The 23,086-nt window shown below is 42.3% G+C and overlaps 1 protein-coding gene across 2 annotated transcripts; it reads right to left on the minus strand.

Annotated features, from left to right (window-relative positions):
• Positions 1-891: 891 nt before the first annotated feature.
• Positions 892-15,916, minus strand: LOC110491809 (delta-1-pyrroline-5-carboxylate synthase). Of its 2 annotated transcripts, none has more exons than XM_021565589.2 (18): positions 15,780-15,916; positions 14,346-14,456; positions 13,831-13,982; positions 13,414-13,563; positions 13,212-13,316; positions 12,325-12,477; positions 11,756-11,846; positions 11,538-11,662; positions 11,082-11,226; positions 10,718-10,791; positions 10,459-10,558; positions 10,084-10,304; positions 9,044-9,181; positions 8,514-8,709; positions 4,558-4,679; positions 3,844-4,030; positions 1,720-1,815; positions 892-1,507 (listed from the first exon to the last, which is right to left on the minus strand). In XM_021565589.2, the coding sequence occupies exons 2-18, from the start codon at positions 14,443-14,445 to the stop codon at positions 1,326-1,328; spliced, it is 2,337 nt and encodes a 778-aa protein (XP_021421264.1). In that variant the 5' UTR covers positions 14,446-14,456; positions 15,780-15,916; the 3' UTR covers positions 892-1,325. The 2 variants fall into 2 exon arrangements, with proteins under 2 accessions (XP_021421264.1, XP_021421263.1); XM_021565588.2 differs by having other exon boundaries at positions 12,319-12,477.
• Positions 15,917-23,086: the final 7,170 nt, after the last annotated feature.

Below are 23,086 nucleotides of genomic sequence, written 5' to 3' on the forward strand. Positions count from 1 at the left end.
GTTGGAACATTGCTGCAGGGATTTGCTTCAATTCAGCCACAATAGCATTAGGGAGGTCGGGCACTGATGTTGGGCAATTAGGCCTGGCTCCCAGTCTGCGGTCCAATTCATTCCAAAGGTGTTCGATGGGGTTCAGTTCAGGGCTCTGTGTAGGCCAGTCAAGTTCTTCCACACCGATCTCAACAAACCAATTATGTATAGACCTGGTTTTGAGCAAGGTGGCACTGCTGAAACAGAAAAGGACCTTCCCCAAACTGTTGCCACGAAGTTGGAAGCACAGTATCGTCTAGAACAGGGGGGTGGGGCGCGTAATCTGCCCCCCGGAACGTCATTCCAGCCCGCAAGACATAAAAATTCTCAAATTTCGTGGTATCCAATTGTTAGTTATAGTGTTGTCCCATCGCTGCAACTCAGGAGAGGCGAAGGTCGAGAGCCGTGCGTCCTCCGGAACACGACCCAGCCAAGCCGCACTGCTTCTTGACACAATGCCCGCTTTACCTGGAAGCCAGCTGCACCAATGTGTCGGAGGAAACACCGTACACCTAGCGACCGTGTCGCAAGAGCGCGATGGGACAGCAAAATCTCAGCCTGCCAAACCCCCTCCTAACCCAGACCACACTGGGCTAATTACCACGAACAGTGCTTGTGCAGACGTGCTTCAAGAGGCAGTTTGGAACTCAGCAGGGAATGTTGCAGGACAGAAGATTTTTACGTGTGAGGCCTACCACATCGCGGCTGAGCCGTTGTTGCTCCTAGAAGGTTCCACTTCACAATGACAGCACTTACATTGCTCTAGCAAGGCAGAACGTTGATGAATTTCCTTGTTGGAAAGGTGGCATCCTATGACGGTGCCACATTGAAGGTCACTGAGCTCTTCAGTAAGGCCATTCTACTGCCAATTCTGGGCTATGGAGATTGTATGGCTGTGTGCTCGATTTTATACACCTGTCAGCAACAGGTATGGCTGAAAAAGCTGAATCCACTCATTTGAACAGGCCTCCACATACTTTTGTATATATAGCGTACACACACACGTATACTTTGACCATTTTGCTTTCCTGTGCAACCGTTCACCACCTCTTCATTAATTTCCAGGTCATCTTAATGCTTTACACGCTCCGACACTGTAGCAGATACAAAACAGCCTCCTGCTGCTTTCATGTATGTGGTATCTGAAAGTGGTTTGTTGACCCCCACAGTCACATACAGATCCATATATAAGGTTGCAATTTAAGCCCTACTCATAAAAATGAACTTTAAGGTTTTCACTTCCCACTTTACATGACAGTTCCTGTATTGGAGCGTTCTGTGACTGACTGTGGTTCCTAGCTGGGGAATCTCTGAGGAACAGGGATGTTCTCATGAAGGTACTTCATACTGCCCGCCTCTGAGAACTCTGCCACTGTGTGCCCCTCACCCCGGAGGACCCACTTGGTGGTCAGCAGCCCCTCCAGACCCACTGGGCCCCTCGCATGGATCCGAGCTGTGCTGATGCCAACCTCCGCACCTGCAACACCACAATATGGATCAGGATGTGCTGGTCTAGACACTTTATAATAACTGTTTATCATGAATATGAATTAATAATCTAACAGATAAAATAAAAAACTGTACTCAACATGAATACACATTTATAAGCATAACAAACTAAGCATTACAATTCATAAGTATACAACATTTATACATTTTTAAAAAGCATTTATAACTAGATTTACTCACCAAGACCAAATCTGTATCCATCAGCAAAGCGAGAGCTAGCGTTCCAGAAAACACAGGCACTGTCCACCTGCTGCATGAACTGTTCAGCTGTATTCTCTATGCAGAAAAACATTACAATATATATTATTCTAGGAAGCAGTTAGTGCATTTTAAATAATTTGACATCAACAACACTTTTTTGGAATCCTATAGTGTAAACATAAATGTATTTTGTTGTAAATAAATGCATGGTAGGCCTATACACTAGGACAGGACAACATTGGAACGTTGACATGCAGTGCTACAGAACTCATTGAAAACTGTGTTTTTATTTTATTTTTATTTCACCTTTATTTAACCAGGTAGGCTAGTTGAGAACAAGTTCTCATTTGCAACTGCGACCTGGCCAAGATAAAGCATAGCAATTCGACACATTACACAAAAGTCTATATACAGTGTGCAAATGAGCTAAGATAAGGGAGTTAAGGCAATAAATAGGCCATGGTGGCGAAGTAATTACAATATAGCAATTAAAAACTGGAATGGTAGATGTGCAAAGGAGCAGGACAAATAAATAAATAAGGTATGGGGATGAGGTAGGTAGATAGCCCATCTGTAAACAGCCCATCTATGTACAGGTGCAGTGATCTGTGAGCTGCTCTGACAGCTGGTGCTTAAAGCTAGTGAGGGAGATGACTCTCCAGCTTCAGAGATTTTTGCAATTCGTTCCAGTCATTGGCAGCAGAGAACTGGAAGGAGAGGCGACCAAAGGAGGAATTGGCTTTGGGGGTGACCAGTGAGATACAGTGGGGCAAAAAAGTATTTAGTCAGCCACCAATTGTGCAAGTTCTCCCACTTAAAAAGATGAGGCCTGTAATTTTCATCATAGGTACACTTCAACTATGACAAAATGAGGAAAAAAAAATCCAGAAAATGACATTGTAGGATTTTTAATGAATTTATTTGCAAATTATGGTGGAAAATAAGTAACTTGCACAATTGGTGGCTGACTAAATACTTTTTTGCCCCACTGTATACCTGCTGGAGCACGTGCTACGAGTGGGTGCTGCTATGGTGACCAGTGAGCTGAGACAAGGCGGGGCTTTACCAGGCAGAGACTTGTAGATAACCTGTAGCCAGTGGGTTAGGCGACGAGGATGAAGCGAGGGCCAACCAACGAGAGCGTATAGGTCGCAATGGTGGGTAGTGTATGGGGCTTTGGTGACAAAACAGATGGCACTGTGATCGACTGCATCCAATTTGTTGAGTAGAGTGTTGGAGGCTATTTTATAGATGACATCACCGAAGTTGAGGATCAGTAGGATGGTCAGTTTTACGAGGGTTTGTTTGGCAGCATGAGTGAAGGATGCTTTGTTGCGATATAGGAAGCCGATTCTAGATTTCATTTTGGATTGGAGATGCTTAATGTGAGTCTGGAAGGAGAGTTTACAATCTAACCAGACACCTAGGTATTTGTAGTTGTCCAGGTATTCTAAGTCAGAGCCGTCCAGAGTAGTGATGCTGGAAGGGCGAGCAGGTGCGGGCAGTGATCGATTGAATAGCATGCATTTAGTTTTACTTGCGTTTAAGAGCAGTTGGGAGGTCACGGAAGGAGAGTTGTCTGGCATTGAAGCTCGTCTGGAGGTTAGTTAACACAGTGTCCAAAGAGGGGCCAGAAGTATACAGAATGGTGTCGTCTGAGTAGAGGTGGATCAGAGAATCACCAGCAGCAAGAGCAACATCATTGATGTATAGAAAAGAGTCGGCCCGAGAATTGAACCCTGTGGCACCCCCATAGAGACCGCCAGAGGTCCGGACAACAGGCCCTCCGATTTGACACACTGAACTCTATCAGAGAAGTAGTAAACCAGGAGAGGCATTCATTTGAGAAACTAAGGCTGTCGAGTCTGCCAATAAGAATGTGGTGATTGACAGAGTCGAAAGCCTTGGCCAGGTCGACGAATACAGCTGCACAGTAATGTCTCTTATTGATGGCGGTTATGATGTCGTTTAGGACCTTGAGCGTGGCTGAGGTGCATTCATGACCAGCTCTGAAACCAGATTGCATAGCGGAGAAGGTACGGTGGGATTCGAAATGGTCGGTAATCTGTGTGTGTGTGTGTGCGCATTGCAGGATTTGCTCACCATTATCTGTAACAATGACATCTGTGTGGGAGCTGCCGTATTTGTGGATGTGGTCCACGGCGTCCTGCATACTATCCACCACCTCAATGCAGCACTCCAGGTCCCCGTACTCTGTCCTCAGAGACTTCACCTCAGATGGGCTAAAAGTCAGGTAGGAGGCAAACCTGGGGCCTGCATGGATCTTCACCTGTGGGATGACAAAAGACATTACATTTTCAATGATGACTGTATTTGACCATGTACACATCTCTACTGTGTAGTTAAAGGGACATAACATTTAAAATCAAAGCAGGATGTGCGCATACAGTATCTCAACATTAGAATACTTTTTACCAATATCCCATTAAACTGACCAGGTAGATGCTTCACCGATTTAAATAAAAAAGACAGTAAGCCTTCCCCCTTACAATTGGTCAGATAGGGTGGCAAGGTACTACATGAATAAGTTATTGTTGGAAAAATGAACTACTCTGCTGTGGGGTTCTCCGGTAAATGTATTTGTGAATGGCTGCTTTAGAGACAACAATGCTTTGGATGACAACACTAAAAGGTCTAACAGAGTGTTGGCCCGGTCTCTCCCTTTATAAATTATGTCTCTATATAGTGTGTTAATGCTCTGGATTATGTAATGTCTGTCACCTGTATAAGTTACTGAACAAGCCACAGTATGAGTATTGTCTACATGGAGAGATGGTGGGTGTATGCACGTCTCACCTGTTCCACTCTAAGCATATCTATAATCTGGTCAAACAGAGGTGTCCTCAGTAGATCTCTGTGGAGGAGTAGGGTCTCCATGGCATTGCAGGCCGCAGGGTAGTCACATTTAGAGTCTTTGACTGCAGAGAGAACATTTATTAGACTACCGTTCACTTAGAGCAGGTATTCCCAGGGGTACGCGCAATGCCGTATGGGGTACACCAAATAAAAATGTGATGCACATAAAAAAATACAAATATTTTTTTAATTCACATTTTCAAACAGTACATTTTTGTATTTTCCAACGGGGCTATACATTTGGGTGAGTTTTTTTCCCCCTCGCCTAATTAGCCTCATTTCACTGCCAAAAATTACATTTAAAACCACCTAGTGTAGAGCGAAATAACACAACGTCAAATACAGGTAGCCTAGTCAAATAATTAACATCCAATCACATTAACCATAACTCTCCAGCAGGAAACCTGAACTTTAGCGCAGACATTTAGAAATGAAACATGACAATTTGAAAAATAAGCAACGGGAGTTTGAGCGAGAATAAAGACCACTTTCGAGTAGTAAGACGTATAAAAGCAACAGACCATTAATAAGAAGGGGCTAGAAGCATCTTATATGGTGAGCTACCGAGTGGCTAGGACAGGCAAGCCCCGTACTATTGTAGAGGATTTAATTATTCCTGCTGCCGCGGATATGGCTGGGACAATGCTGGGGGAATATCCAGGCAATGCCTTCCTCAAACAACACTTTCATGATGCATCAGTGACACGGCAGGAGATGTTTTGAAACAATTACTGCTTTGCATACAAGCCAGTGAATTATATGCGCGACAGCTGGATGAGTCAGACGTGGCGGGCCTGGCACAGCTCCTGGTATATGTCCGTTACGTTTATGGGAGGTCAATTAAGGAAGACATCCTCTTCTGCAAACCACTGGAAACGAGGACAACATGAGGATATTTTTATATACTTTGGGCCATCAAATGGACTTGTGGTCAAGATGTGTTGGTATGTATACTGATGGCGCAAAAGCCATGACAGGGAGACATAGTGGAGTGATAACGCGTGTGCAAGCAGTTGCTCCCGACGCCACTTGGGTACACTGCAGAATCCACCGAGAAGCTCTTGCTGCCAAGGGAATGCCTGACAGCTTGAAAGACGTTTTGGACACTACAGTGAAAATGGTTAACTTCATTCGGATAGGGGGCAGCATTTTCACTTTTGGATGAAAAGCTTGCCCAGAGTAAACTGCCTCCTACTCAGTCCCAGATGCTAATACAGTGGGGCAAAAAGGTATTTAGTCAGCCACCAATTGTGCAAGTTCTCCCACTTAAAAAGATGAGTGGCCTGTAATTTTCATCATAGGTCCTGCCTTGGCAAATCACGCTGTTAAGACACTGATGCCCTTTGCAACCACGTACCTATGTGAGAGTGGATTCTCGGCCCTCATTAGCATGAAAACTAAATACAGGCACAGATTGTTTGGGGAAAATGATTTAAGACAGACTCTCTCTAATACAACCCAACATTGCAGAGTTACAGTTGAAGTCGGAAATGTACATACACTTATGTTGGAGTCTAGAGGTTGACCGATCAGCACGGACGATTTCAAGGTTTCATAACAATCGGTAAACGGCATTTTTGGACGCCGATGATGGCCGATTACATTGTTTTTGCATTATTTAAACCAAATTGAACATGTTTCATTATTTATTTGAGACTAAATTCATTTTTATGTATTATATTAAGTTAAAATAAGTGTTCATTCAGAATTGTTGTAATTGTCATTATTACAAATATATATAAATAAAAAGCATCCGATTAATCGGTATCGGCTTTTTTTGGTCCTCCAATAATTAACGTTGAAAAATCATAATCAGTCGACCTCTATTCGAGTCATAAAAATTCGTTTTTCAACCACTTTACAAATTTCTTGTTAACAAACTATAGTTTTGGCAAGTCGGATTGGACATCTACTTTGTGCATGACAAGTCATTTTTCCAACAATTGTTTACAGACAGATTAACTCCAGTGGGTCAGAAGTTCACATACACCAAGTTGATTGTGCCTTTAAACAGCTTGGAAAATTCCAGAAAATTATGTCATGGCTTTAGAAGGTTCTGATAGGCTAATTGACATCATTTGAGTCAATTGGACGTGTACCTGTGGATGTATTTCAAGGTCTACCTTCAAACTCAGTGCCTCTTTGCTTGACATCATGGGGAAATCAATAGAAATCAGCCAAGACCTCAGAAAAATGTGTAGACCTCGACAAGTCTGGTTCATCCTTGGGAGCAATTTCCAAATGCCTGAAGGTACCACGTTCATCTGTACAAACAATAGTACGCAAGTATAAACACCATGGGACCATGCAGCCGTCATACCATGCGTTCTGTCTCCTAGAGATGAACGTACTTTGGTGCGAAAAGTGCAAATCAATCCCAGAACAGAAAAACGAGCCTTATATCGACATATCCTGAAAGGTAGCCCAGCAAGGAAAAAGCCACTGGTCCAAAACCACCATGAAAAAGCCAGACTACGGTTTGCAACTGCAGATCGTACTTTTTGGAAAAAAGTCCTCTGGTTTGGCCATAATGACCATCGTTATGTTTGGAGGAAAAAGGGAGATGCTTGCAAGCCAACGAACACCTTCCCAACAGTGAAGCACGGAGGTGGCAGCATCATGTTGTGGGGGGCTTTGCTTCACAAAATAGATGGCATCATGAGGAAAGGAAAATTATGTGGATATATTGAAGCAACATCTCAAGATATCAGTCAGGAAGTTAAAGCTTGGTCGCAAATGGGTCTTCCAAATGGACAATGACCCCAAGCATACTTCCAAAGTTGTGGAAAAATGGCTTAAGGACAACAAAGTCAAGGTATTGGAGAGGCCATCACAAAGCCCTGACCTCAATCCTATAGAAAATGTGTGGGCAGAACTGAAAAAGTGTGTGCGAGCAAGGAGGCCTACAAACCTGACTCAGTTACACCAGCTCTGTCAGGAGGAATGGGCCAAAATTCACCCAACTTATTCTGGGAAGCTTGTGGAAGCCTACTCGAAAAGTTTGACCCAAGTTCAACAATTTAAAGACAATGCTACCAAATACTAATTGAGTATATAAACTTCTGCCTCACTGGGAATGTGATGAAATAAATAAAAGCGGAAATAAATCCTTCTCTCTACTATTATTCTGACATTTCACATTCTTAAAATAGTGGTGATCCTAACTGACCTAAGAAAGGGAATTTTTACTAGGATTAAGTGTCAGAAATTGTTTAACATGTATTCTGCTAAGGTGTATGTAAACTTCCTACTTCAACTGAATGTGCATCCTTTCAAGCACACCCTTCTCATTAACCTGTGGTGAGTTTGTTCCTCAAAAATGGTGAATAATAAGGTTTTATATGTAAGATGGCTAAATAAAGAAAAAAAATATCATTATAATATTATTTGTGCCCTGGTCCTATAAGAGCTCTTTGTCACTTCCCATGAGCCGGATTGTGACAAAAACTCACTCATTCTCATGTTTAATAAATGTATCGTAGTGTGTGTGGCAGGCTTACAATGGCGGCAAAAAACAACATTTGAGAGCGCGCTGACCCTGATGCTAGAGGGGGTACGCAGCTGGAGGTTGAATGTTTGAAGGGGTACGGGACTATAAAAAGCTTGGGAACCACTGACTGGGTGTATGAATGACTAATGAATGAGTACATCATTTAATGTAAACTAAAGCCGTCTGCTGGTTTTTAAGACCTAGACAACCAGCTGAGGGGAGTTCCTTACCAATCATGACCTTAATTCATCAATCAAGTACAAGGGAGGAGTGAAAACTGGCAGACATTGCCTTCTGCAGAACAAGTTTGACACGTGCCCTAGACGCAAGGACTGACAGTTGATGACATCCACAAGATAGCTTCACCATAAGTTGCTTATAAACAATGAGGTAATGACGCACTCACTGATGTCAATAGCCTTTTCGATGCAGGCCTCAGAGTCGATGTAGACATGGCAGATGCCCTCACTGTGTCCCAGCACAGGGATGCCCTTGGCAGCTCTCTGGATGTCTCTGACCAGCTGGGACGAGCCTCGAGGGATGATCAGGTCTATCATCTTATCTAGTCTACACAGGTCCTCCACCTCCTCACGGGTACTCACCTACATGTTAATAACATACTTTACTACGATGCCAACTAAAATCATATGTACCTACAACAGGGCTGGGGTCAATTCCATTTTAATTCAGTCAATTCCAATTATCTTCTCATAGAGAAGGATTGAGGAAAATGTGAATTTCTAATTACATCCTAAAATGACTGAATTAAAATAGAATTTACTCCAGCCCTGACCTACAGTACAAATGTACTGTTGTTCACACCACACAAATTATTTATCCTATCTGTAAAGTAAGTGTATCTAATAAAAGTGTTATGCATAACCTAAAACTCAACTCCTGCCTCAAATGTCCCATTGATTTGGATCAAGCTCTTACCAGCTGAATAGCATCCTTCACCCCGTGGATAGAGAGCGCCTCCTGGGTCAGCTGATGCAAGATACGGTTGGTGTTGGCCGCTTCTTTTCCCCCCTTCAGTAACAGAGCATTTCCACTGGCAATAGCCAGAGCTGACACCTGTATTTCATATCGGTACAAGTCCATACGACACTTCAGTCACACATCAGTACTATCATGTCTCTGAAAATAAAAGACAATAGGGTGGAATCTCAAATCAACCCTTAGACCATATGTCCTGTGTACTTAAAATCTGTGTAAATCTGAGAGGATGTGAGGCCTCCCGAGTGGCACTTTTGCAGTGCTGATGTGCCACTACAGCCTCGGGTTCGATCCCTTAGACCATATGTCCTGTGTACTTCAAATCTGTAACTGTGACACCCATGGGGCAGCTCACAATTGGCCCAGCGTCGTCCGGGTTAAGGGAGGGTTATGCCGGCCGCGATTTCCTTGTGTCATCGTGCTCTCAATCAAATCTTATTGGTCACATACACATATTTAGCAGATGTTATTGCGGGTATAGCAACTGCTTGTTGCGGGCTGGGCGCCTGCAAGCTGAATCCGGTCGTCAGTTGGATGGTGTTTCCTCCGACACATTGGTGCGGCTGGCTGCGGGGTTAAGCGAGCAGTGTGTCAAGAAGCAGTGCGGCTGGGCAGGGTTGTGTTTCGGAAGACACGTCTCTCGACCGTCGCCTCTCTCGAGTCCGTAGGGGACATGCAGCGATGAGACAAGATCGTAACTACCAAGTAGAAAAAGGGGGTTAAGAAAAAGGGGGTAAAGTAAAACAAATGTTTAGATAACTAATAAATTAGAGAGGATTTGACAAATGTAAACAATATGGTAATAGCCCATTAGAGAGCAAGGTGAAGCGATGTTAAAGTTTCACCATATTGCTTATTTTCCAATCAAATCCTCTCAGATCTCCACAAGTGCCTAGGGTGAAGGGTCTAGGGGTCCATTTGGGATTGGACCCAGGATGAGCCTTGTGGTTTAGCAGCATGGCCACCATCAGGTGACTGACCTGAGGAAGGCAGTCGGGTCGGGACTCAAAGATGACCAGCAGGACCCCGATGGGCACAGTGATCTGTTCGAGCTCCAGGTTGTTGGCGACTCTGGTCCTGCGGAGCACCTGCCCCACGCTGTCCCTGGACGATACAGCAATCTGACGCAGGCCTATGGCTAGGCTGTTCAGCTTCGATGTGGACAAACTCAACCTTGCCAGCAGGGGTTGGGAGAGACGGCCTAGAGGGAATCACACTAAAATATAACACCAACATTCTTATGGCTTTTATCAATTGCTGATGTCGACAGACAGCTTCTGTCAGCAATATTAACAATATCTGGTATGATCCTAATTTGTGAGGCTATTGTGACCTGATGAAGCTACATTGAGTACCTGATGATGCTGCAGTCTCCATGTCTCTCTTGTTGGCACTGAGGATCTCATCCTTCTTCTCTGTCAGCAGGTCAGCCAGACGGCAAATTATCTCTCCTCTCTGGTTGAGTGTGAATGAATACAGACGCCTTAAAAAGATTACTAAAGTACAGCAGAGATAGATCACACATCAGCTCAGATGGGCACTCTGTAACCAGGCCAGTCAGTATAGCTCGGCACAGCTCTGTAGTGTGAAAAGGGTAAAAAAGGGAACGCTCACCTCATCTGGGTGAAGAGTAGCCAGAGTCCTGCCTGCCTGCCTGGCCATTTCTGTCTGCTGCTCCACAGTGGGACCTGATGTGTCACATCCCACAACAACATGAACCTGAGTGGGGCATCTCACCAACTTAACTGTTTCAGTGACTCTTTATAACCATTTTCATACATGAGCCATTATAAATGCTTTTTGAAATGCTTATAAATTCTTTATACATTATTATAAATGTTACAAATGCTCATGAATTGTAATGAACTGCATTTTTACAAATAATGTAGTTTATTAATGAGTGTGTAGTTTATTAACTACTGCTTCTAATCTAATGTAGGTTGGAGTTTATTTCTCTACAAAGGTATCAGTGACTCACCAGCAGGCTTGACCTCAGAGAAGAATGTGCCCACTTTCTTTCCCTCCACTATGTCTGTGATGACGTGGCCCGTGACTTTGGGGTCGGTGCCATTGGCAATGACGACTGACGTGCCACCCTGAAGCGCCCACAGAGCAGACTTCACCTGGGTGAGACATGGTTCTAATAAACATTTACAATGAAACATACCCCGTACAGCCTGTGGAGGGTGTGTCCCCCATCTGGCCCTGGTTCCTCCCTAGGTTTCTTCTATTTAGGGAGTATTTCCTTCCCTCTTTCTTTCTGCTTGCATTTGACTTTAGGGCCTTAATCCGAGTTACTGTAAAAGCACTTGTGACAACTGCTGATGTAAAGGGTTTTATAAATGAAATTGATTGATTGATTAAACCTTCTTTCAAACAGCCAACCACACTATTTTAACACTTGGAGTGTCGCTGGTGGTTGCTTGCCACTAACCTTTGCCTCCATGCCCCCAATGCCCACTTTGGACTTTGAGCCATATCTGATAGACTGCTGGTCTCCGGGGTAGAAGATATCGATGAGTTTAGCGTCATCTGTTCCTGGGGGGCTGTCATACAATCCTGTGGGATACAACATGGTCAACGCAAATACTTTTTATTTTAGCTGAGAGTAAATGAACAACAACGTAGCTAATTTCGAAATGCATTACATACCTTCAACATCAGATAGAGCAATAAGAAGGTCTGCTTTCATTTCAACAGCCAGTCTTGCAGCCAAGCTGTCGTTATCCTTGATGTGTATTACCTAAAAATGCAAGAATAAAACATAAAAAAGCATGACCCCATTTAATACATGCAAACAGCTCATCATAGCCATGTATCATAACTATGCAATGTACCCTAGCCTAGGATGTCATTTTAAAGTAAGAGCAGCTTGCTGTATAAAAACTTGCTACAATAGGCCCCTTTATACTAGCATTGGCTCTGACTTCAACATAAGTCATATACTAACTTCCACATTAGCCAAGTTTTCACTTAGGTTTGCATTGGCATCAATGGAAGACTAAGTGGAAGTCCAGATTCGCCCCTCAGATGCATGAAGCAGTACTAATAAAAGTAGAAATCGTCAAAGCTAATTACATATATTTTCAAACAAATGCTAAACCAAAATGAAACATTTGTGTGGGTGGAGAAAGTAAAATAAAATATATGCCTTATGTAATAAACCATCACAACCACACTACGCATTCCCAGCATGCCCTTCACAAAGTACCCACATTTACCCCCTGAAGGTCACTGTTTGGAACAGGGGGCGGTACAACTGCGTCATTGGTGTTGATGATGGGCACTATGTTCATGCGCAGCAGCTCGTGGAGGGTGCTGTTCAGGTTGCGACGCTTCTGCTCATCGTGGAAGTCGAGGTTCGTGACAAGGATCTATTGAAGAGGCATACGAAAGAGCTCAGTATGAGGGTTTAACGTAGGCATATAGTAATTCTAAAAACATGTACTGGGGCCAAGCTTCCTACCATCCAAGACCTCTATACCAGGCGGTGTCAGGGGAAGGCCCTAAAAATTGTCAAAGACTCCAACCACCCTAGTCAGATTGTTCTCTGCTACCGCACGGCAAGCAGTACCGGAGCGCCAAGACTAGGTCCAAGAGGCTTCTAAACAACTTCTACCCCCAAGCCATTAGACTCCTGAACATCTAATCAAATGGCTACCCAGACTATTTGCATTGCCCCCCTCCTTTACACCACTTCTACTCTGTTATCATCTATGCATATTCACTTTAATAACTCTACCTACATGTACAAAATACCTCAACTAACCGGTGCCCCGCACATTGACTCTATACCGGTACCCCCCCTGTGTATATATAGTCTCGCTATTGTTATTTTACTGCTGCTCTTTAATTACTCTGTTACTTTTATTTCTTATCTGCATTTTTTTAAACTGCATTGTTGGTTAGAGGTTCGTAAGTAAGCATTTCACTGTAAGTTCTACATTTGTTGTATTCGGCGCATTCGACAAATAACATTTGATTTGTCAATCTAACTTTGGCTAAGAAAAGGAATAGAAAAACAATACATGAATGTAGTGACATCAGACACTATGCAATTCCATCTGCAAAGAATGATACAGTAATTATTTTGTAAGTGTGTTTGTACCTGTGCAGTGCAGGTGCTGTACTGGGTGAACATAGCTTCATACAGAGCCATCAAGCCACTCTGTCCAGCAGCTGCACACGCCCGGGCCTCCAGAACTGGAAGTGACTGAAGCGCAGAGAAATAGAAATCATTAGTAAAAGCCAATATGCCAATAGTTATTGATCTATTGTCATCCAATCTGTTGTGAGGAGATTTGGTATACCATTTCTTTGAGTTGGTTCTGTCCAGAGTGCAAGGCTTGTCTGACGCTCTGAGATAGCAGGATCTCGTGTCTCAGTCTCTGCCTTCCGAAAGCAACGGCCCCACTGGTGACAATCATCATCTCCCTGCCTTGGTTCTGCAGCACGGCCACCTAAGGGACAGACAACAATGAGCTCTTCTTACACACCACTTAGTGTAAGTGTTCTCTAAAGACCCACCAAACATGTAACTGAACATTACCTCAGCAGTTTTTCGCCTTAAATTTTAGAAGATACCTTTCAATGCCAATCAAAACCCACATAATCATGTCTTCAATTACAATATTCTGGAGTCTTCAATTTCTACATTATTTCTGGTTCTCGTCAGTAGTTCCTGGTCATTACAACTTATGTAATTAATGACCGGGTTGTGACCTCACCTGCTCCACAATGGAGGCGAGACGCCCGAGGGCCAAGCCACACTCATCTCCCCGCGTCACCACAGCACTGCCCAATTTCACCACAATGCGCTTGGCCTGTCTGAGCTCACTGCGGTGCGCTGCTGACTTCCCAGGAGAATGGGTGACAGGGACTGCAACAGATAACAGGACATTAATTTAACACCAGTCATGTTCATTAGGGTACACCGTAGCAAAACATTACGCAACGAAAAACAAAAATGAAAGTTTCTTAGTTCAGACAGTACCCTCATATTTAACTTCTTTGCTTCCGTTTCATGCCTACTGAACATGACCCAAAATAACTTTATCCAAAACGTACTGAACAGCAGTTCTCGTCGTAAACCTTGGATTGTCTGACAACAGAATATGTTAGGCTATTATATGGGCATACATCTGAGACTGCCAAAGAGGTGTGTTAAGTGCCAAGTGTCATCTGTAGTGGGGTGCACCAGTGCAGTGTGTTTTGGAATGGTGGAATGGGGTTGGCTACTTACACTTGGTTTGGGACACTGCCCTGGCAAAGTGTGGGCAAACATTTGCTTGCAGGCTCCTGGAACGTAGACTGGAACACAAGGCCAGCCTCTGCAACATCATGGCAATTTGATCTGAGGACAGTACACAGCTATTTATAAATCCAAATAAAGTGGGCATCCTTTAGGCTGAAATACAGGTGTACATCTGCTTGAGAGTATGCTAAACCAAATTGTCTCGTGGTAGATTAATTGGTAGAAAATAGCTTGGTGCACCAATTGTTGTCAACAGTCTAAAGCGCTGAAGTTAGCCAGCTATACTACACACAACAAAAATATAAAATGCAACATGCAAAGTTTGGTCCCATGTTTCATGAGCTGAAATAACAGATCCCAGAAATGGTCCATTCGCACATAAAGCTTATTTGGTGCACAAATTTGTTTACATCCCTGTTAATGTGCATTTCTCATTTTCCAAAACAATAAATCCACCTGACAAGTGGCATATGAAGAATATGATTAAACAGCATGAGCACTACACAGGTGCCCCTTGTGTTGGGACAATAAAAGGCCACTTAAACGTGCAGTTTTATCATACAACACAAAGCCACAGATGTCTCAAGTTGAGGGAGCATGCAATTGGCATGACTGCAGGAATGTCCACCAGATCGGTTGCCAGACAATTGAATGTTCATTTCTCTACCTCCATGTTTTCGAAAATTTGGCAATACCTTCAATCGGCCTCAGAACCGCAGACCACATGTATGATGTGTGGGCCAGCAGTTTGCTGATGTCAACGTTGTGAACAGAGTGCACCATGGTGGCAGTGGGGTTATGAATGGTATAAGGAAGGTTAAAACTACAGACACAATTGCATTTTATCAATGCATAGAAATACGTCTGTGGTATGTCTGTGACCAACAGATGCATAGCTGCATTCCCAGTAATGTGAAATCCATAGATTAGGGCCTAATTTATTACATTTCAATCGACTTATTTCCTCATATGAACTAACTCGGTAAAGTATTTTAAATTGTTGCGTTTATTTTTGTTCAGTATAGTTAGTTGTTTTTTTTTAACTAAGGATTGATAGCTGTAGTTACAGAAATAGTGCAAATTCAGTGCACACTGCTTATCCTACGACTAGCTAGGCTGGGCATAGACCTCCACCGTCGCGTGGCTTGATGTGGCCAGCCAGTAATACACGTGACCCCTTGACCGGTTCGTACTTAACACTATCTATTCAGGCTGCAAATGTTTCGATTTCCTCAGCAACTTTACTTAATGACGAGAAAACTGGGGGGGACGACAAAATATGCGATTAACGTTACTACAATATGGCCGCTTCTAGCGGACGTTAGCTACAGCAGGCTATGATCTGACTAGCTAGCGATAGACTAACGTTGAGGTAGGCAAATAGAGAATCAAAATAGAGAATTAATTCAAAAGATGTCTCACCAACAGTCAGTACTTATAAAAGTCGAAGGTTCCCGCTGCAGCAAAATTGACAACTGCTGAGCAAAGACACGTCGTCAGATTGCCACATCCACAGGCAGCCATAGACCGTGTTCCCGAAACGTGTGGGTTGTGTTGTGAACAACATAACCGTGAATCAGCGGTTCGCTTTCAAAATAAAGGTACCCCATTGAAAGTGATGCAAACAGATACAACAATTTTGAATCATCCAAGAGCCATAGTTAAGGATGTACATAGCAATATGAATGTCCGATAAGACGGAATGGTGTGGGGATTTCTCACGGTTAAAGTCCCGTTATAAGAGCTACGACGCTAATATTTGTGTAGTCTTTAGAATTGTAATCTATGTGTAGCACTGAGTAAACTAATAAATGTAATGGACCCAAAACCCATACAGTAGCTTGCAATATGAGTATGCCCCCAATGCAATTCTGAATTCTAATACATCCACAGTGCCATTTCAAGATGTTTTACTGTCTTTTGATGAATCCAGTGGTGGTCTGTGCCGTTTAAGGTTAGGGTGGATGATAAATGTTTTAATGAGCACAGACTTATTTATATTACAGCATATGGGATGACTGTCAATCATATTCCAATCACCCAGCTCAATGTAACATTGATAGGTTTAGGCTACTGATACTCGAATTTGCCCTATAACCCCTCATGAGGTTGCTACAACCGAGCCTACAAATTAAAGTTTATAACGTAGGTGCACAGATCGAAATAAAAATTGGAGTAATCAAGGTGACAGAAAGTGAAACAGTAAATACCACCTAGCACACTCTTGCCTACATCTTGCTGAACTAGGGTGTAATCATTAGTCCAAACGTTACGTTTTGCAACTAAAACGAGAGATACTGTTGGACAAATTCAGGTAGGTCCATTCCAGTTTAGCTCCATTTGCTTCCGTTTAAAAAACATTTCTCAACTGAATTGGCTGAATGAACACTCCCCTGTTCACCCATCACATCTACGCACTCTCCTCCTCTCACATTTTCCCTTCACTTTTGGAATTCAATGCACAACACAACAGTGGTCTGATCAGGTGAAAAAATTATCTACACACAGCCTACATTGTTATCACCATATTAGCTAATGTCATAGTCAACACATAGCTACTAGAACTAACGTGTTAGTAAACTCACAATCTATTCCATTTGTAAAATCACGCAGTACAGTGTAAAGCAAGAAGTTTAGCATTTACACAGATGAGCCCCAGAGGCAATAAATTAATAAAACCAAAAGCATTACCTTGACTTGGAAGAGTTGGAGTAACTTGTTTCAGGAAACTAGGCGTATGTTACGGGTCAATACTTCACAGGAGAGCCATTTGAACGAAAACCTTTTTAACTAAATGAAAATGCGTTTTTTTTTTGTAAAAATGCTTTGTGGAACATGTGAACTTTCATGTTCCTTAGTAACAGGCTTGTATGCCATCTGTAAATACAACTATAATTGTTAAATTACGAGCCTAGTTGGTTAAGCCACAGAAAAAGTCAGCAATCTTCCCACTAGGCATGGGGGGGCAGGTAGCCTAGTGGTTAGAGCTTTAGGCCAGTAACCAAAAGAATGCTCGAGCTGACAAGGTAAAAATATGTAATTCTGCCCCTGAACAAAGCAGTTAACCCACGGTTCCTAGGCCATCATTGTAAATAAGAATTTGTTCTTAACTGACTTGCCTAGTTAAATGAAGGTTAAATAAAAAAATAGAAAGCCATGATTGGCTGAGATAATGAGTGGGCTGGACATGTCGAGAGACGAGTTCAGATTGGTCTGCCATGTAGAAGGCTTCTGCATATTTGAGCAGCTCAGTATGTGTATGTAATCCAGTCTAATGCATATTTTGCAGAAATGTATAGCGTAGTAGAACTGCATCAGTGTTACTCTCCACTTTCTGGAATTAGAGTATGATAGCTAAGGAGATGGAGAAAACACCTGTCTCCGGATTACATCTTCAAACTCAGGGCAACCATGGCACCCGTGACAGGGAGAAGTGTCCATCCATGATGTACAATACCAGTCAAAGTTTGAACACACCTACTCATTCTAGTGTTTTTTCTTTATTTGTACTATTTTCTACATTGTAGAATAATAGTGAAGACATCAAGACTATGAAATAACATATATGGAATCATGTAGTAACCAAAAAAGCGTTAAACAAATCTAAATATATTTTATATTTGTGATTCTTCAAAGTAGCTAGCCTTAGCCTTGATGACAGCTTTCCACACTCTTGGCATTCTCGCAACCAACTTCATGAGGTAGTCACCTGGATTGCATTTCAATTAACAGGTGGGCCTTGTTAAAAGTTTATTTGTGGAATGTCCTTCCTTCTTAATGTGAGTGTGCCAATCAGTTGTGTTGTGACAAGGCAGGGGTGGTAAACACAAGATAGCCCTTTTTGGTAAAAGACCAAGTCCATATTATGGCAAGAGCAGCTCAAATAAGCAAAGAGAAATGACAGTCCATCATTACTTTAACAGGGATTGGGCTGGCTGTGGTCTGTCCTGGGGCTACACTGGGCTTTAGCACTGCTGTAGGCTTCTCTGGACCTGCTGAGGGTTTGACCGGTGTTGGTTTTGGCTTGGGAGTTGCAAAAGTGGGCTTGGGACCAGTAGTCGGCTTGGTACCAGCATCTGTAAGGGCCACAGCTGAAAAATGACATGGGAAATTCAATTGAATACAGCTTCAGTTATCCCCTCGGGAGAAATTATTAGGCCTCTTGTTAACTTGTTGTCCATACAGGCAGTGGTCAGAGATATGATATTTAAGGCTAACCTGTGGGCTCAGCACACCCCCTGACGTCACAGTGATCCCACAGCAGCTTCCGGCCTCTTCCTATGAAGCACCATGGCTGAGTGTCAACATCTGTGTTTCTGGACCAGAGTCAATGCACAACAGTGAACAGTTATGGGTCTATGCAACAATATGTTTAAATGTGAGAAAGTATATAAGGTGTCTTTTTATACAAATACTCTATGTATTGTGTGACAAATGTATTTATTTGTCTTAAAGGCAATTTAAGTGTTGGAGTGCTGTTCTAGGATCAGCCTCCCCGTCCATATAATCAAAATAATTATTATCTAAAAGGCTAAATGTATCACATATCAGTACTGATACTCTGACACTCATAGTGAATATGTGACCTGACCTGAAGATGTTATGAGGGCCCAGTCCATCAGCATCCTCAAAGTCATTGAAGGGATCAGCGCCTTTCTCCAGGATAAAATGGGAGTTCCAGTGGAGACATTAATCTCCATCGTCTGTCTCACTCACATTGATGCGATACGACATCCTGTCATACTTGAGCTTGTAACAGTTGTCGTGACTTTTACTTTAATTTATCTGATGACTGTTATTTATCTGATCAACTAACTATGCTTAATTGTTACCCAATTAAATTAATCATGTAATAATTAACTCATTAGGATTTGGGGCACCACGAGAGTGGTTCTTTAAAGGGTTATCTTCTCCCGAATTTAACTCTAGAGGTTTTTACCTATCACATCCATAAAACAGTAAATGTATGAATCATAAACTCGTATCATATCATCATTCTGAACAGTCGTAACCTCCTGCGTCTGCAAAAAACCCAGCCTTATGATTCAGTACTACACAAATTGGTTTCATTATTTATTGCCTAGCTAACAAATTGATGAGACAGAATAAACATACACACTTAATACATGAGAAAAGGTCCCTAGTGGACTGACATAACATATAGTGGAGGGAGAGAAACAGACACTTATTGTTGATACATTTGTGACCCAATTCATGAAACTAGGCATATGTCGCAAGTCATGACTTCACAGGAGAGCCGTTTGAACGTAAATATTTTTTTAAATCAAAATGCATTTGTTGGCAGAAAAGCCTTCTTGAACATGTGAACTTTCATGTGCCTTAATTACAAACTTGTATGCCATCTGTAAATATGAATAAAAATGTTACATTACGAGCCTTGTTGGTTGAGGATCAAGCTTTGAAATCAATTAAATTATAATATGATAGCTAATGCTGTACCCTAACTGGCCACGCGCCATCATGCGCCAATTGATTTTGTCCCCCCACAACAAACGCGATCACGACACGCAGGTTAAAATATAAAAAAAACTGAACCAATTATATTAAACATTAGATATTTAAGGCAATTTAGCTAGCTAGCTTGCTGTTGCTACCAAATTTGTCCTGGGATATAAATGTTATTTTACCTGAAATGGACAAGGTCCTCTACTCCGACAATTAATCCACACATAAAACGGTCAACCAAATAATTTCTAGTCATCTCTCCTCCTTCCAGGCCTTTTCTTCTTTGGACTTATATGGCGATTGGCAACTAACTTTCATAACGTGTATTACCACCACTGACCTCCGTTCATCTTCAGTCACCCACGTGGGTGGGTGGCGCGTGGGGAGGAGGAGATGAGATGGCGCGTGGGTATCCGCTTCTATAAACCAATGAGGAGATGGGAGAGGCAGGACTTTCAGCGCAATCAGCGTCACAAATAGAACTGACTTCTATTTTAGCCCGTGGCAATGCAGACGCTAGTTGGCGCGCGAGCAGTGTGGGTGCAATAATTTAATATTGCAACGCGAGCGCACGCAACGCGGTGTAGTCAGCATGTAAAGAGATGGAGAAAACACCTGTCTCCGGATTACATCTTCAAACTAAGGGTAACCGTGGTATGGCATTCCTGACAGGGAGATGCATCTGGCATCATGCATGATGATGTATACAGGTAAGATAGTCTAGCGTTAGCTAGCTACATTTTCAGATATTACACGTTTCTAATTTTGACAGAAAGTGTACTGTTAGCTGGCTGGCTCCTTAGCTGACGTTATTACTTGTTTCCCAGAGCCGTTTGCTTTTCTAGTTAGAGCCTAATGTTAGCTAGCTAACATTGGACCTGGTTGGTTAGCTTCCAGCACTGTGGCATTGTTGGCACTTTATGTATTGTTGTTTATGGATGATGCGAATTTTCGCAGCTTTTTGTTAAAAATCGCACAACATTTCAAAGTCCTGCTACTCATGCCAGGAATATAGTATATGCATATGATAAGTATGTGTGGATAGAAAACACTCTGAAGTTTCTAAAACTGGTTAAATCGGGTCTGTGGCTATAACAGAACGTGTTTAGGAGTAAAAATCCCTGGTAAAACTGTTCACCAAAAACAAAACAAAAATATTCATCCGCCATTCAATCAATTGTTTAAGACGAGAGAAAATATATGCGAACCCCCTGTAAACGCCTACAGCTTCACGATGTCACCATTGCTATCAATATCAGAATCATTTATCCCTGGTTGCAACACAAATAGACCCCTCCCTTCTTCTGACGCACCACAGGATGTTGTGAAACTGAAAAAATGGACAATGTTTTCCAGACTTGCTGCTATCGAATACAGATCGCCCCGTGATCAATTTGATACATCATTAACGTTTATTAATACCTAAAGTTGGTTTAGAAACGTCGTTTGAAGTGATTTGTAAAAGTTTATAGGCGACTTTTGTAATTTTAAAAAGTGACGTTGCGTCTTGTAAATGGACTTTTTGCAGCATCAGACTGGCCTTCAGCAAATGACATTTTGGGTATACAATGACGGATTTAATCGGGAAAAAGACCCAATTGTGATGTTTATGGGACATATAGGAGTGCCAACAAAGAAGCTCGTCCAAGGCAATGAATGTTTTATATTTTATTTCTGCGTTTTGGGTAGCGCCGGCTACCGCAAAATCTGTTGTTTACGTGTCGTGCTGGTATTTTGGGGGGTGCATGCTATCAGATAATAGCTTCTCATGCTTTCGCCGAAAAGCATTTTACAAATCTGACTTGGTGGCTAGATTCACAACGAGTGTAGCTTTAATTCAGTACCTGGCATGTGTATTTTAATGAAAGTTTGAGATTTAACGAGTACTAAGTAAAGTACTATAGGCGGCGCTCTGAAAATTGCGCTGAGCTATCCCTCTGCAGGGATCACCTCCATAAGAAGTTTTAACTAGCTAACGTTAACTGGCTGGCTCATTAGCTAACGTTACATGACGTGTGTGATCTTAAATGTTGTTCATTATTTACCTAGCTAGCTATATGTCTTATGTCTTAAGCTAAAGTGTACTGTTAGCTAGCTAGCTAACGTTAGATGGCTGGCTCCCTAGCGGACGTTATTATTTGTATCCCAGATCTGTTTGCTTTTCTAGTTAGAGTCTAGTGTTTGGCATTGCTGGCACTTTGTTCATTGTTGGTAAACTAGCTAACGTTAGCTGGCTGGCTCTTTAGCTAACATTACATGACGTGTGTACAACACCCACTGAATATGGCTGGTGTCAGTAAACATCTGAAAAAAAGCGTAATGAAATTGTTGCCAGCAGAGCTGGTTAGGCTGTTTTCATGTTATTGAGAGGCAAACTAAGCATCAGCCAGAGCATCAAGTGTGCGCTCCGAGAGTGAAACCAGATGGGTGGGGCTAAAGCTTAAGAGGGTGTGATACCAAAACATTCAAAGGCGATTTTCTCAAAAGTGAGTTTATAAGTTGAGCAACTTTCAAATCACCATTACTTTCCCATTGTTCCTCTGAGTCTCTACTTTTATCCAATGTAAACAATCGAATTTCACATTTGAATCCAGGTGGTGAGTCACATTTTAGGAACTATTCTCACAGTAATCATTATTTTGCACATGAACTGCCGCCCGTTTGGAGTAAGAAATCATGAATGCATTTACTTTTAAATGTCTTCGTTCGCCGTGGATCTCTGTTGGAACCAGCTCTCCTTAGGAAGGGTGTTGGGCCTTTCAGCGGCACGGTTGTAAGGCTCTGATTGTCCAAAAGGGGTCACCCCTCCCCAGTCTTCTACTTCTACTGTTGTTCACTCTGGAAGATGCTCGTTGGAAGATAGGCTAGCCAGCGATGTTGACGGTTCCCATTGGTGATACTAGTAGTAGAATACAGTGATTCGAGAAGAGTAGTAGAATAGGATGGTTTGAAGAGTAGTAGAATGGTCCTACTTAAATTCATTTTTCTAGATATTTAACTAAGGACAGCTAATCAGCCGTACTGTGATTGTCCGGGAGGCGAGCTTCTTGCGTCTTTCGGGGCTTGGATACCTACTGTGCAAATTTTATAGAAGACAAATGATCTCTTAAAATCACATTCTTATCTAAACAAAAATACTTAGAAAATTTTTCATATTTCATATACGAAGTATAGGATGGAGACTTTGTACATGTAGTGTATACTGTATATACAGTATTTCCTTTATAACCTTTAATGACATCACAAAATAACAACCTATATGA

The sequence above is a fragment of the Oncorhynchus mykiss genome, chromosome 16 (assembly GCF_013265735.2).
Source record: "Oncorhynchus mykiss isolate Arlee chromosome 16, USDA_OmykA_1.1, whole genome shotgun sequence".
NCBI classification, from domain to species: Eukaryota; Metazoa; Chordata; class Actinopteri; order Salmoniformes; family Salmonidae; genus Oncorhynchus; species Oncorhynchus mykiss.